This window comes from Chiroxiphia lanceolata, chromosome 9, assembly GCF_009829145.1.
Source record: "Chiroxiphia lanceolata isolate bChiLan1 chromosome 9, bChiLan1.pri, whole genome shotgun sequence".
In the NCBI taxonomy this organism is placed as follows: Eukaryota; Metazoa; Chordata; class Aves; order Passeriformes; family Pipridae; genus Chiroxiphia; species Chiroxiphia lanceolata.
In genome coordinates, this window is record NC_045645.1 from 21680385 (window position 1) to 21693522 (window position 13138).

At 34.8% G+C, this 13138-nt stretch overlaps 1 protein-coding gene across 4 annotated transcripts in view; it reads right to left on the reverse strand.

The window, feature by feature from the left end:
* The window catches only part of CAMSAP2 (calmodulin regulated spectrin associated protein family member 2), an 81396-nt gene that overhangs the window by 25081 nt on the left and 43177 nt on the right, over window positions 1-13138 (reverse strand). For 2 of the 4 annotated variants that reach the window (XM_032696299.1, XM_032696300.1), the window contains exons 5-7: window positions 10100-10132; window positions 5874-6015; window positions 2553-2692 (exon numbers count right to left, since the gene is read on the reverse strand). In XM_032696299.1, the coding sequence (XP_032552190.1) occupies window positions 2553-2692; window positions 5874-6015; window positions 10100-10132 (315 nt within the window). The remainder of the gene's footprint in view (window positions 1-2552; window positions 2693-5873; window positions 6016-10099; window positions 10133-13138) is intronic. The other 2 variants (XM_032696303.1, XM_032696301.1) reach the window with 1 other exon arrangement.

Here is a 13138-nt window from a genome sequence, read left to right on the forward strand (position 1 = left end):
AAACTTACTTTCTGCTTCCTTTGATTATGGCACATTAAAGCTGTCTAGAAATCCAGACAAAGTGGATTTCTCCTCAGTGCTAAAACAGAACTAAGCCAACAGTTTCATCTGCTGCAAAATCAGAGAGCCTGTATCAAAGACTTTGGATGCTTGTTAAGTGAAGTTTTAAATTAATATGACTGTGTTTCTGTGCATTTTGATGGGAAAGCGAAAAGCAGGCACAGTCACATTGGTCAAGTCCAGCACCAAATTTCTGCATCATATCCTGTCTCTAACCTGCCTTGATCTGTGACAGCACAGTGCAGTGTGCCCTGGGAGGAATGCAAGGGACGTACTTCATGCCTGATCACTTCAGAAGGAGTTCTGCTCCCTTCCTTCTCACAAACTAGCATGAAGTCAGGACACCTAGTACAACTGCTAGGACCACACAAGGCACAGCATTGTGATTCCAAAAATACTGCTGTGACTTTTTTTCTGGAGGCTTTTTCCAGTAACGTATCAGGAGTTGGTTCTTTTTAATTTTTCTATCACTTCTATGAATGTAAGAGACTTTTAGTCAAAAGCACAGTGGCATCTACTGTGCAGTATGAGCCACCCTGAAAGTAGACAGGAATTTCAGCTGATTAAAAAAGACACTTTCATAAATCCTAAAACTTCATACTATGTAAATTTTGTAGACTAAGACAAAAGTGACTTCTACAAACCAGTGTAATTCAATGTGCAATATTTAAAATATCCATCTACAAGCTTTTTCAAAGTGACAATAAAATTCTTTGGAGAACATATGCATTATTAAAATTTACTCTAATCAGATGCACTGGAAAACTAAGAAAGAGCTCCTTTAACTATGAATTTATTTTTAAAGAAAATTAACTCTTAACACTGGAAAAGCAGAGTTTTGTAGCACTAGCCAAAGTTTCCATGCCAAGTTTTAGAAGAAAAACTTGGCAGCCTTCCTTTGTAGCATTTACATCTAAATAAGCATCTACACCACAGCAACTTGTAATAACATGATCACAAAAGGGCTTTCTCTGTTCTAGAAATACTCAAAATCTTTGAAAGAACTCTGAATCCTATCTAGAAACAGTGTTCAGAAACAGCAAAATCACTGAGTCTGTAGCACTTTCAAAGTGTAAAGTCTGATGCATCAGGATATTGACAAAATATTTACTACAGTTACTTTGTTAACATTGAAACTTCATAGTGCACACTGGCTTGAGAAATAATTCAAGCCACTATTATAAAATTTTACTGATTGCTATGAACCAGAACAGGAATAATTAATGCCGTGCATTCCATGTATGTGTAAGCAGAGAGAAACAATCAAAATGCAGTGAAGGAGTCCCACTCGAGATCATTGTGGTTGTAGGACTATGAACTACAGACAAGACAGACTGCAATGCAGCAGACTTCCCAAATGTGTAGGTAGATTACTGCATCTGAAATTTAAGAACACCAAAAGCTGACTGAAAGCAGTCACTACGCAACTTTGCGTACACAAAATAAACCAGCAACTGCTAAGTAGTCTAGACTGAAGTCCTACTGCCTTTACTCACCCTGGCAGCTCATTACTTATTTGAAAAAGATTGGGTTCAACCCTACAGGAGACAACAAAGCTGTGTGTGAGCTCTGGCCTCTCTGACTCTGCTTGCAAGATTGCTATAAAGATCATAAAAGCAGTGAAATGACCCAGATATTTAGAAACCAATTACATCCCATCTGCAATGGATATGCTGACTTCAGAAAAATAGTATTTCATTCCCTAAAGGCAAGACAACAAGAATCTTAAGCAAATGAAGAATGTTTTATATAGAAGAAAGTCTTGGTGAAATATAATGATGAAAAATTTAAGTTACAATTAAGCAAGAAATCATTCAGTTGCTCCTTGTTTTCCACATAGGCTTAAAAAATTATAGAATATTGCTTTTTTTTTCTCCTTCTAAAAGTGCAAAATTTTAGAATGATTGAAAACACTTAATTGCTTATTCAAACAAATGTAGTTGCTGGAATTGTGTTCCTGCTTGTGTTTTGGGCATCAAACCACTGGATTTTCCAATGAAATTAACTTGTAAGTTCACACTTTTACAGAAATGAAAAAGCTTTAAGTTTAAAAACCATGAAATTATTGTGTACACAGAAATGAGTAAGTACAGTGAGCAATAATTCCATAAACTCTTCAATATTTCCTCCTTTTGTTAAAGCCTTAATACATTTAAACTGATGCAGATCACTATTACATTTTAACAGAAATATCACAGATTAAATGCTTTAAATAACAATTAATTAATAAGAAAGAAGATAAAGTGTGAAATAGTTTTGCACAAAATTAAAGCTTTTACAAATCCTTTCACAAGTGCTTTTTTAAAAATATTTTGAAATTACTAGTAAAACAGTGGGCAAAAGGTGGTTTTACATGCTGCTGAAATTTGTGTGTTGCACGCTCCATCATAAGAGATGCTATACACCAACAGACCAAAAAACCCACTTAACATACCATTAGCAGAACAGTCCTGTGGATGTTGATCACATTTTTATTAAATTTTTTTTTTTACCTTTATGGAAGAAGCTGCATAGAGCATATCCTCAAGACTGAAATGGCAACACTGGTTGAGGTATTCCTGACAAAATTCTTGAATCAATTGCAGATTATACAGGCTGTCAGCCAAAGACATTGTCTCTTTCAAACAAATATCTAAAAAAGAAGAAAAGAAGCAAACATAAGATACAGTTACAGATTTACAAAAAAGTGCTTTTTGGTTTTGCTGGATTCTGAAGTATTTTCTGGATTCAGACTTGATTTCTGCCCCCCCCCCCAAGATTTTTATATTTCTATTTCAGAAACTAAACAAATTATTAACCTACATTTTATCCTTGCATTTTTATATATTTAGACATTTTTGCGAAAAATAATTTTTTTTTTCACTATTGACAAGTTTATTTGTTTTTGTTTTGCCTTCTGTGAAGATGGAAGTTATGCTCTCATCCCTAATAGTTCCATGTAAAGAAAAACCATAATCACTAATGGAATTTTTTTCCAATTAGATTTTCTATGGAGCAATGGCAATAGGAAATGTACATCTTTTCACACCTTTCTCTGTACATATTAGTTCTTTTTCTTTGCACAGGGATCCAAGAGCACATTTTAATACCATTAACCCTTAATCTTCACAAAAAAGCAGCATTAGATTGGTCTTATGTATTTGTGTTTGTGGATTGAGATGCTTGAGATGAGATTTTACAAGTTGCTGAAGCCTGTTACAGGAAGTATCACTCTCTGTTTGAAAGTGCTATTTAAAGACAAAGAAGTGGTCACAGTGAACAGACTCGTAGTTATACAGTATTCTCTCAATACTATTTATGCCCAGATAACCTCCTGTTCTCTTTTTATGACTGCTTCTTGGAAAATTAAGTAGCAATAACAACTTCCTAGAAAAGAAAAAAAGACAGTCCTTGTAAAAAGAAGGACTGAAGGGAAAAAAAAGGAATATACTTCCAGAGAGTGCATTAGATTTTATTCCTAAAGCAACAGTGTATGACAGAGCTCCACATAAGTTTTGAATTGTTTAGGATAAAAGGTTTCTTCAGACATAGAATCTACTTTGATGCTAGCAGGGTAAGGATTCCCATACTGAGAAAGTCATACCTAGTCCATCAATCCAACCCCACAGACGATGAGCAATAGAAAAAAATGTTTGACTAAACTGACTGAAAGGAGATTAAATTTAGTAATGCAAAATGTGAAATCATGCATTTGGATCTAATAAAACTGTAATGTGATTCACTAGCTGAGAGTGATATAGAACAGGAAGTTATCATCTATTAGCCATTGTAAACATATTTATGTGCCTTTGGCATCCTGCAGCTATGGAAAAAGCAAACGTGATGCTAAAATGTCTCAGAAAGTTTCTTTCCAGTAGTGACAAAGAGGCACTGTACAAAAGTAATGAGATGTCAAGCTGGATTTCTGGGTAAAATTGTGACCATCCATATTCAAGAAAGATAAAAGAAAACCGGACTTAGTTGCAGAAGAAGACTATTGAGGATAATAATGAACATGGAAATCTAATTCAGCAGGGGAGACTGAAAAGGCTTGGTTCAGTTGCCTGGTCTAAAATAAGAGAAAGGAAACATATCAAAAAGGTAGGCATCAGATTAGGAGAATCTATGCAAGCCAAAGGGTACTGCTGGAACAACAAAAACATGTAAGACAGGCTATAGGGCACACTTAGGCAGAAAGCAAGAATGAGATTTAAAACTCGGTTACAAAAATCGGGTAAGAAGAGTACAGATTTTCAAGAGCTTGACAGTTTTGAGAGAGAACAAGATAAATTCATGAAAGGGATTATGTAATTTTGTACAATAGCCAATTTCTTGACTCGCTGACATAGGAAGCTCTTTCTAGTTCTGTATTCCTTCAAGGAAACCTAGATTTGAAAGTTAAATGAAGTCTTAATGAGAAGTGATCTATTTCAGACTACAGAGAACTCCAGAATAATTTTTTTCTTTTTTGTAAATGTATTTTTAAGCATTTTTGCATATGCATTTTTGTTACCCTCCTTTCTTCAGTGCCAGTACAGAACCAAATCTCAGTAAAATTCAACATGCACCAAAATTATGTCATCTAAATACAGGGAAGATGAGCAAAATCTTAAAGTATTTCTAGTTGCTTTGGAGTACCTTTGAATTTACTGCTGAGACAATGATATTTATGTATCTTCAGGGAAGATGATGTCAGGACACCTAACAAGAATATTAATACTAAAGTTCCAAAGATGACATGTGCCTTGTCCTGTTTAAAGTCTGCAGAAAGATGCTGGCAAGTACATATGTGGTTAACACAAGGAATACAAGGTCCTTCAGACTGTCTATGTTTTCAGCCATGCTAGGACAGTCAGAAGGAACTGGGTGTTACTCTGTTCAACACTACCCAAGTTTTAACTCTTCCCTAATCACATACAACAACATGTATTTGGCTACAATATTTATGTAAATTAAAAGTTCTATTTTCCAAAATTCACAAGCTGAAGAAGAATGGTGAACGTGTCTTCGTGTCTTTCATCTTCAACACCTACTGTGCTGGAAGCTCCCTATAAAGTGTTTGTATATATGAATTCCAGATTTTAGTCCTTAGTAAGCTTTAAACCCTTGTTCATATTCCTGGATTTCTCAGAATCTTTCTGTATAAGTGTTCCCACGACATCAAAGGTATAATAGCCAGAACACAGGCAGAAAATGATGGGTGTTAGCTGCCAAGACATTTTACAGCTACATGAGCCTCTCAGTTGCCAAGAGGAAGATATAACTTTAACCAAGCTACTAGGAATGAGATGAAGCTGCTCATCATCACAGACAATTGCTATTATAGAACAGCATGACACCAATACCTTCTAGACTGTATATTTTTGTTTACAAGTGATATAGGAGCTCTCAGATGAACTAAAAGCCCAGAATACAGAGTAACTATTTGCCATGGAATGTAGCTATGCAGAGTCTAACTCTAACCTCTTCCATGTTTTATATCTATAACTACTCAGATTCACAAAAAGCACTTCTGGAGCTTCAAGAATAAGTTTTGCAGGTGGTTTCAAGTTTCATAACACAAAGTGCAATGTGTTGTTATAGTCACATCTGTAATAATATATCTTAAGATGTTTATATTAGTGTGACAACATAAAAAACAAGCACATCAGGGAAGGACATCCTGGTTCCTTTTATTTAAATGTAAAAATAAATAGGTAAAAATTTAATATTAAACTCACCACACTCAAATGATGCCTTTGGCCTATTGTATTCAAGTACCTTCCCTCACATAGTTATCAAACATTTAGACTTTTATGGACATGTTTACAAGCCAAAAGACATGTCAGACATACCCTCCAGTTTAATGATATCTGGACAGTAGAAGTGGATCAGGGCTGCTAGAGCACAACCATCTGTACCATCTTTCAGCAGATTCTCTACCAATGGAATGCAGGGCAGCTGTTTAAGCAACGTTTGTTCCTTCCTGTAACGAGCCTACAATATAGAATGAAGACATTTAGAGAAACAAAGGCTCTGAAAACATATGAAGAAACATATTTATACTATAGGCTTTACACCCTGTTAGTGAAAAAGCAGTATTTAAGAAATAGCTGAATATTCTTAGTATTAAATTTCCTAAAACTATTCATATTATGCCGCATTTTGAATGGCATAAATAATATCTAAGAGGAAAGGAACGATACTAATTTTGAGCCTTTCCTTCGAAGTCACCAAGTTTTAATGATCTCTGTATAGCACACTGAACTAAATAGCATTATATACCTTCATTAAAATTTAACACTCATCATTATACGATCAAAAATTATCTGTGTAAACACAGTGAGACAAACCCTTAGCTACTGAAACTTCAGTTTACTGGCAAGTCATGACTCTGAAGTTAACACACCCAAATATTTTGCCCAAAATCTCATTCTTATATAACTGACTTCCTGACAAATTGAAAAACAAGAAAATAGTGGAGTTCATCAAATGTAGATTATTACTAGCATGTGTCACTATAAGCAGTCATAGAGAAATATTAATGGTCAAGTGTTATGACCATGCAGTAACCCAGTTATAAAAGGAAACATTTTGAAAAAACAAGTGGGCATATAAAGAGATCATTAGTTCAGAATACTGAGATAGCATTTATCTGCAGTGAATATATTTTTAATGAGTTTCTTTTTTTTTGTGATAGGAGAGGGGGGTTTACTTAAAAAATGGATTTATCATTCTTAGGTTTTTTGCCCAATTCTTCTTGGGAAAAAAATTGGAGGTGGAAGAAAGTGGTATAAATTTTAATTTGTTAATATTATGTACTAAGAAATTTTTAAAGCAGTAGTGAAGGATTACTTTTCCATTCACACCACAGAACTACTTATGATGCCAAGAGTGTTTCTGAGTTAATTTTATTCTATTTAAATTCATCTATACACACTAAACAGCAAGTCTCCCTGTAGGGATTCTAAGAAGTCTTTGTCAATGTTACTCTTCCAGCAAGTCCAAAGCTGACAGTTCCTATCTCCTACTCTCCATTTTTTGGTTGTGCTGGAGCAATTGCTGATGGGACTGCACGGCAAAAGCATCGCTCCAGCTACAACAACTCTCCTCCTTTGTTTCTGCAGTGGAGGTTTTATGGGTGGGGCAGGAATTGTTTAAGTGAGCTTTGCATGCAAAAAAGTCTGTGGAACCACAGTGTAACCCTGAGGGCTATACTTACTGCCACTGGATTTATGTCAAGGATCACATGGGATTATTTCAGTGAATGTCAGTGTCCCCTAACTGGCCTAGGAAGTCAAAGCCTAATCTGGCAACAGCAGCCACATCCGTTCTAGAAAAATAATGGGCTTGTACTTGACCTGGAGAACTTATACTTTAACCAATTAATATTTTTTAAAAATTATTCTTTTAGAAAAAGGTTATTCTTTACTTCATACTTTTAGTGTAGTGATATTTGTGTGTCAAGCTGTACAAAAACGAAAATCTCATTTTTGCATGCTACAGGAAAAATTCACTAGCACCAAACAAAATCATGCTACTGTTATGCATTAATATTCCTTTCTCCATGTTCTTAATACTCCCTAGTATTTCTAATCAAATAGGCCAATTATGCTTGCAGTGGAAGTTTATTCTTTTTCACTGTGGCACTCCACTGTCCCAATATGATGAAAATCCTGCAAATTTCAAATACCATGTGATTGTGTCTGTATATGTCCTCCTCAAAATGACTGAAACTAAGTCTATGAAATGCTACCATTTAATTATGATTAAACATAAATAATTATAACAGATACAGGATACAGATGGACTCAACACCATGGTCAACAAGCTCTGTGTAATTTATATATTCTTTTGAATAGCATCTTTTAATGGAGTATTCAAAAATATTTGAAATTGATAATACAGTGGCCTTGCACAGTAAATCCTGTGAAGAAGTATAATGCCACTTTAATGAGACTTTCACTGGCCTTATGAACAGTGCCCACAGATGCTAGAAACTGTGATATATCTTTAAAGTGGACCTAGAAAGAGGACTTAATTCATTATAGAGTATGCCAGGCATGTTACTTCAGGAAAAATAAACTCATATAACCTGATCTGCTAGGTTCAGTAGGGTATAGCAGGCATCATGTTTCAATTTGGTTGAAAAGAGAAATTACACTGAAAAAAACAAAAGACACTGGTAATTGTGCTGCATTTTTAATAAACTTCCATTTGAAGAAACCCTTCTCATCAGTTGCAATGCTTGCTACCATATATGGATGCAATAACGCAAAAGATTAACCTCTACATTTATGATGAAGCTCTAGTGCTAATTAAAACATAAATGCTAATACAGGCATCTTCCTTCTGAGATCCAAACCCATCCTGATCTAGCATCTTTGAGCTTATACTTAAAACAAGTAGTCAAGACACTTGCCTACAAACAAGGTCAGATAAAGATGAGCCAACAGCATAGCAGCTACTCTGCCATAAGTGCTTGTGTGTATTCAGAGTTAATCATTAATAATGAATGCTCTTACACATTTACCAGGCAGTAGATAACATGTTATAAATTTACTTCTCCGAGTAAGTTTTTAGCTGCCTGTATGCTCAGGAATCTCTCTCTATGAAACATTTGTTCTTTATAAAGGGAAGAGGCAGAAGACTGGCTGAACTTTTAAGAGCAGTCTGAGCCACAGCCTTCCTATTGTATTATCAGTAGCACTCGGGTTTCAACTGAACCAACAACTCAAAGTAACATAAATACCACTGGTTCGAGTTGTCTATGGACAACTGGCAGGCAAACTGGAGTTAGTTTTCCAACAGACTGAGTGTTCTATATTTGAATACCATTTTTATGCAAAGGAAGAGAATCAGTAGTAAACTAACACCCTAGACAAAAACAGAACACAAACATATTCCAATACTGCTTTGAAGTAGCCACCTTACTTTGTAAAAATGAGACCAAAAAAAAGTGCTTAAATCTCGGTTTGTTTTTGTTTTTGTTTTTTTTTTCATTATTCCTTTCATTTAATTACACTATCTTAATTCCAAAATAAAATTGAAGGACTGTGTCACCACTGTAATAGATAGCATTTTAGAGAAATTTCCCACAGAGACTGTTAGGAATTTGAATACTGATTAGTCTGCTGAAGACAGTACGTTTAAACTGGTTTTCCAGACACCAAGTAACTTCTGTTGTTGCCTTTATTGTTATTTTCAACTCTTTTTGCAATGTAAGAACAGTCTTTTACTAATTAGGACTGCAAATATCTGTATCAGTTACTTGGTAATCCTTCGAGCAAAGATAGATCAGAATTAGTTCTTTGGAATTCAGACTGGAAGTATGCAATTCTGCATGTACCTAAGCAATTCTGCATATACCTAAACAGCTGACTATTTTGTTCCCAGCAAAACCTGCTGCAGAATAAATAATCTGAATGCATTTCAGGGGTGAATTACTGCATGATAGAGGAAAGTAATGATAACACCAAGTTGACACAGCACAGAGAAAACAAACTTGATTATTACTGCAGACATGAACAGTTATTTGTTATTGCTTTTAGTGAAATTATAGTCTCACTAAAAGTAGACTGCTTTGGGTTACTTTGTGTGGGGAGAGATTAAAGCAGTCTTAAATCAGCTGAAAAAAATAGGGAATTGTAGACAAATGGTGTAATGATTGCATATAATAAGATTTCAGATTCCATGTAGCATCAATAATCAAAAGCTATTTCTGCAAGCCTCTTTTTAAAAGAGAATTGGTATCAAATAGCATGTGATTACTGAAAGCTTATGAAAAAGTAGTTTGCAAATATCCTGATCATTTGACATGAGTTAATATTGGGTAGCACTGCCTTGTACAGACCCACTGACTGCTTGAAAAGTAATTCCTTATCCAGCATTATATCTCATTTCTTTTGCACAGATTACCTTGCAAAGTAGGCTTCTGCAGTATGCATATCTTTGCGGGGCAATCTCTTATAAAATTCTCTCATACAGATAAATGAAATGAATGATTAGACCAGCATGACATGGACAAAGCCATTCCCAAAATAAGCAATTTGATCAAAGTGAAGCAGTTGGGCAAACTTACAGGAACCAGTTTCCAAAACCATTTGGTAGGAGACTTCAGAGGAAGCAGTAGGAAAAAAGAATAAAAGCAAAAAGCAAAGGAAAAAAAAGGAACATTTTATCAGATTTCATAAATTACTTTTACAAAGCAATTTTCTTTAACATTCTCAGTTTTGTATAACAGTGAATTGTAATTTAATGGTAAGCATTAGTGCACCATAACCTCTGCGTATTGAGCTAATTAGCAGCAATAACAGTGGAGAAATATGTCTGCACTCTTTGTAGATCAACATTATAATTTTCCCACATGAACAGATAAGATTGTCAGATCAATGCAGTTTTATGAAATGCTTTCACACATCTAATTGTATTCTACATATGCAATCCGACTGAGGAATTCATTTGAGACTTGAAGTCATGATCACAAGTATCAAAATGAACACCAGCAGCACACATGGGGAAGCAGGGAAGCTAAAGCAATGGAAAAAAGGATAAACACACTGTAGTACAGTACAACCAACTGCAGTGAAGCTTGTGTTAGTTACTTCAAGCCAAACAGTAACATTCAACAGTATTTTTAAACAATCGTATGACAGTTTTCAGAACAACAAGAGGTACAGGCAGTTATATTTTTGCAATGACAAATCACATTAGCATCAGCTGCATGATGTGCAATGACCTGAAATGCAGATGGAGTTCTGACTGCTGGCAGAGAATGATCAGAACTGGTACATACAACTCTAAACTCATACGTGATCAAAAAATACTAATCTGAAGCACACTGAAGTAATTGATTTTTCTCTGTAACTCTACACACTAGTTTGGCATAATACTTCTACTATTAAGAATAAAAATATTGTATATCAGTACTATAAATACACACAGAAAACTCTGTCATTCTGTGGATTTCGGTTTAGGAAAAATAAAAGTTAAACCCATTACCAAAGTGCAGGAAAGAATTTTTTTTTTTAAATGAAGATGAATATTTTCTTGGAGTGATAAAAACGAAGTTTGAAAACTGCTACGGAAAAAACTGCAGTGGAACCTTATTATTTTATGTAGTTGTTAAACCTTTAAAACAGCTCCAGTAATGATACAGAGCTTTTATGCAAAAAAGCTCTTGTGCACTAAAGGGTGTCCATTAGTAGCAGGGCTATTCTCAATATTCTTCTCCTCCATTTAACTGGATTGTTGCAGCGGAGAATCCCAAAGGCACTTAGAAAGAAATTAACTACAAGACGCATGCTCATGTGTGGCTCTAGATATTTCTGTTGTCACACCCAAATAAAGCACTTTCCACAGGGTTCAGTATCTCTTTATATCACTGAAATATAGTCAAAGTATGGGAAAATATGTGAATTTGAAAACAAATCATCTTAATTTTCAACTGCAATCAGGAATTCTAAACCATATCATAAAACAGGGTTTTAGATAAATTGACTGAGAACTACTCTTTGGAAAAAAGCACAAATTTGTTTCAATTCTCAAGACTAGCTCTCTGTAACAGTAACTGAACTCAAAACTAGTAATCCAATATATATTTTTATTTATCCACTTGGTTGAAATTATGGTTGAGATGACCATGATTCAAAGGGGTGAAAGATTTAAGACAACCAAATTTAAATTCAAAATTACCCCAAGATTTATAAATATACACTTTGTAAAGCCACTTAAAGGAAAAGAGAGAAAGAAAAGCTGAAATCTCTTGGACAACATAATGGGAATTCAATGGGTGTTGAACTGTCACTTTCAATCAGCAAGAACAAACTTTTTTCCCCTGGAACTTCATAAAAATCAGTCACTATAAAACAAACTAAGCAGAGAATCCTGGCTGACTTCTCCCAGTGTTTAAAACAACAACAACAACAACAACGAAAAAACCAAAATAATTCCCCACAAAACAAAACAAAAACTGAAAGGACAAAAAGTCTTCTTTACAAGGAGGCTTTTTTATCCCCCCAACAAGGTTTTAAAAGTGACTATGATAAATTGAATTCATCCTATGGTGCCAAAACATGGCAGTCACACCTTTCATTAAATACTTGTTTCTGCTGTCTTCCTTGCACCATCATTTGTGTTCATGCAGCTGTGCATTAATCAAGAAGCTGATTCTGCTGCAAATTTTTCTTCTTGACAGGTTAGCTTTTGCTAGCAGTGTGGATTTATGAAACATTAAATTGAAAGTGGAACTACGGCGTTAGTGTTTTACCTTCACGCAAAAAGTCGCACTGTTTAAACTAATTTAAAAAAAAACTTTTGAAAAATGCAGGTACTTGATGAATACTCATACATTTGTTTCTCTCATAGGATTTGCATTTACTTGTCTTAAATCTGTTAAGACTGATTCAGTCTCAATCACAGAAGCAGATGGGAAAACAATAGGTTTTTGAGAAAGCTCCAACTACATTGAAAATCAATAGTTTAACCAGTGCAACTGTGCAGTCACTACATATTATTCAATAGAAGCCTGAAAACCAAAGCTATTTACTACAAAACTGGAAATCCTAGTTGTGAAAAAAGATACAGAGACTCTACCAGAAATGGATGAGGTTACCACAAATCACCAGGTGATCAAGATCCAGAGGACTACCTGGAACTTAAAATCATACATACTCCTTCCTCTCATCTTCTACAGACAGGCAGTAGCAGAATTAAGTGAAAGAAAACAAAAGCAACCTCATAATGTGTTAGCACTGGTTTTATCCATCCAGAAATATAAAATAGGTATATCTTATCAGTTGTATTATCTACTAATCTGTCTATATGATGCTTAAAACTTTTAGAAACGTAGAGATTTATCATTTACTGCAAAAAGGTTCACTACAGGTTTGTAACAAGACAGTAAGGCATTAATTTGGCAGACTTGAGGGTTACACTGAAATTATTTTTCACAAGTGATTATGAATTTATCACAGTAGGATATGATGAAATTAAGTCTACTTGTTAGCTTTAGGTAACAGTCACCTTTTAGGTACCTGATTTTACTGCTTCTTGGCCAGAAATTAAAACTGAAGGAAAGATAACTAGAATGATCTGTTCTTCCCCTGTTTGTTTGGCCATC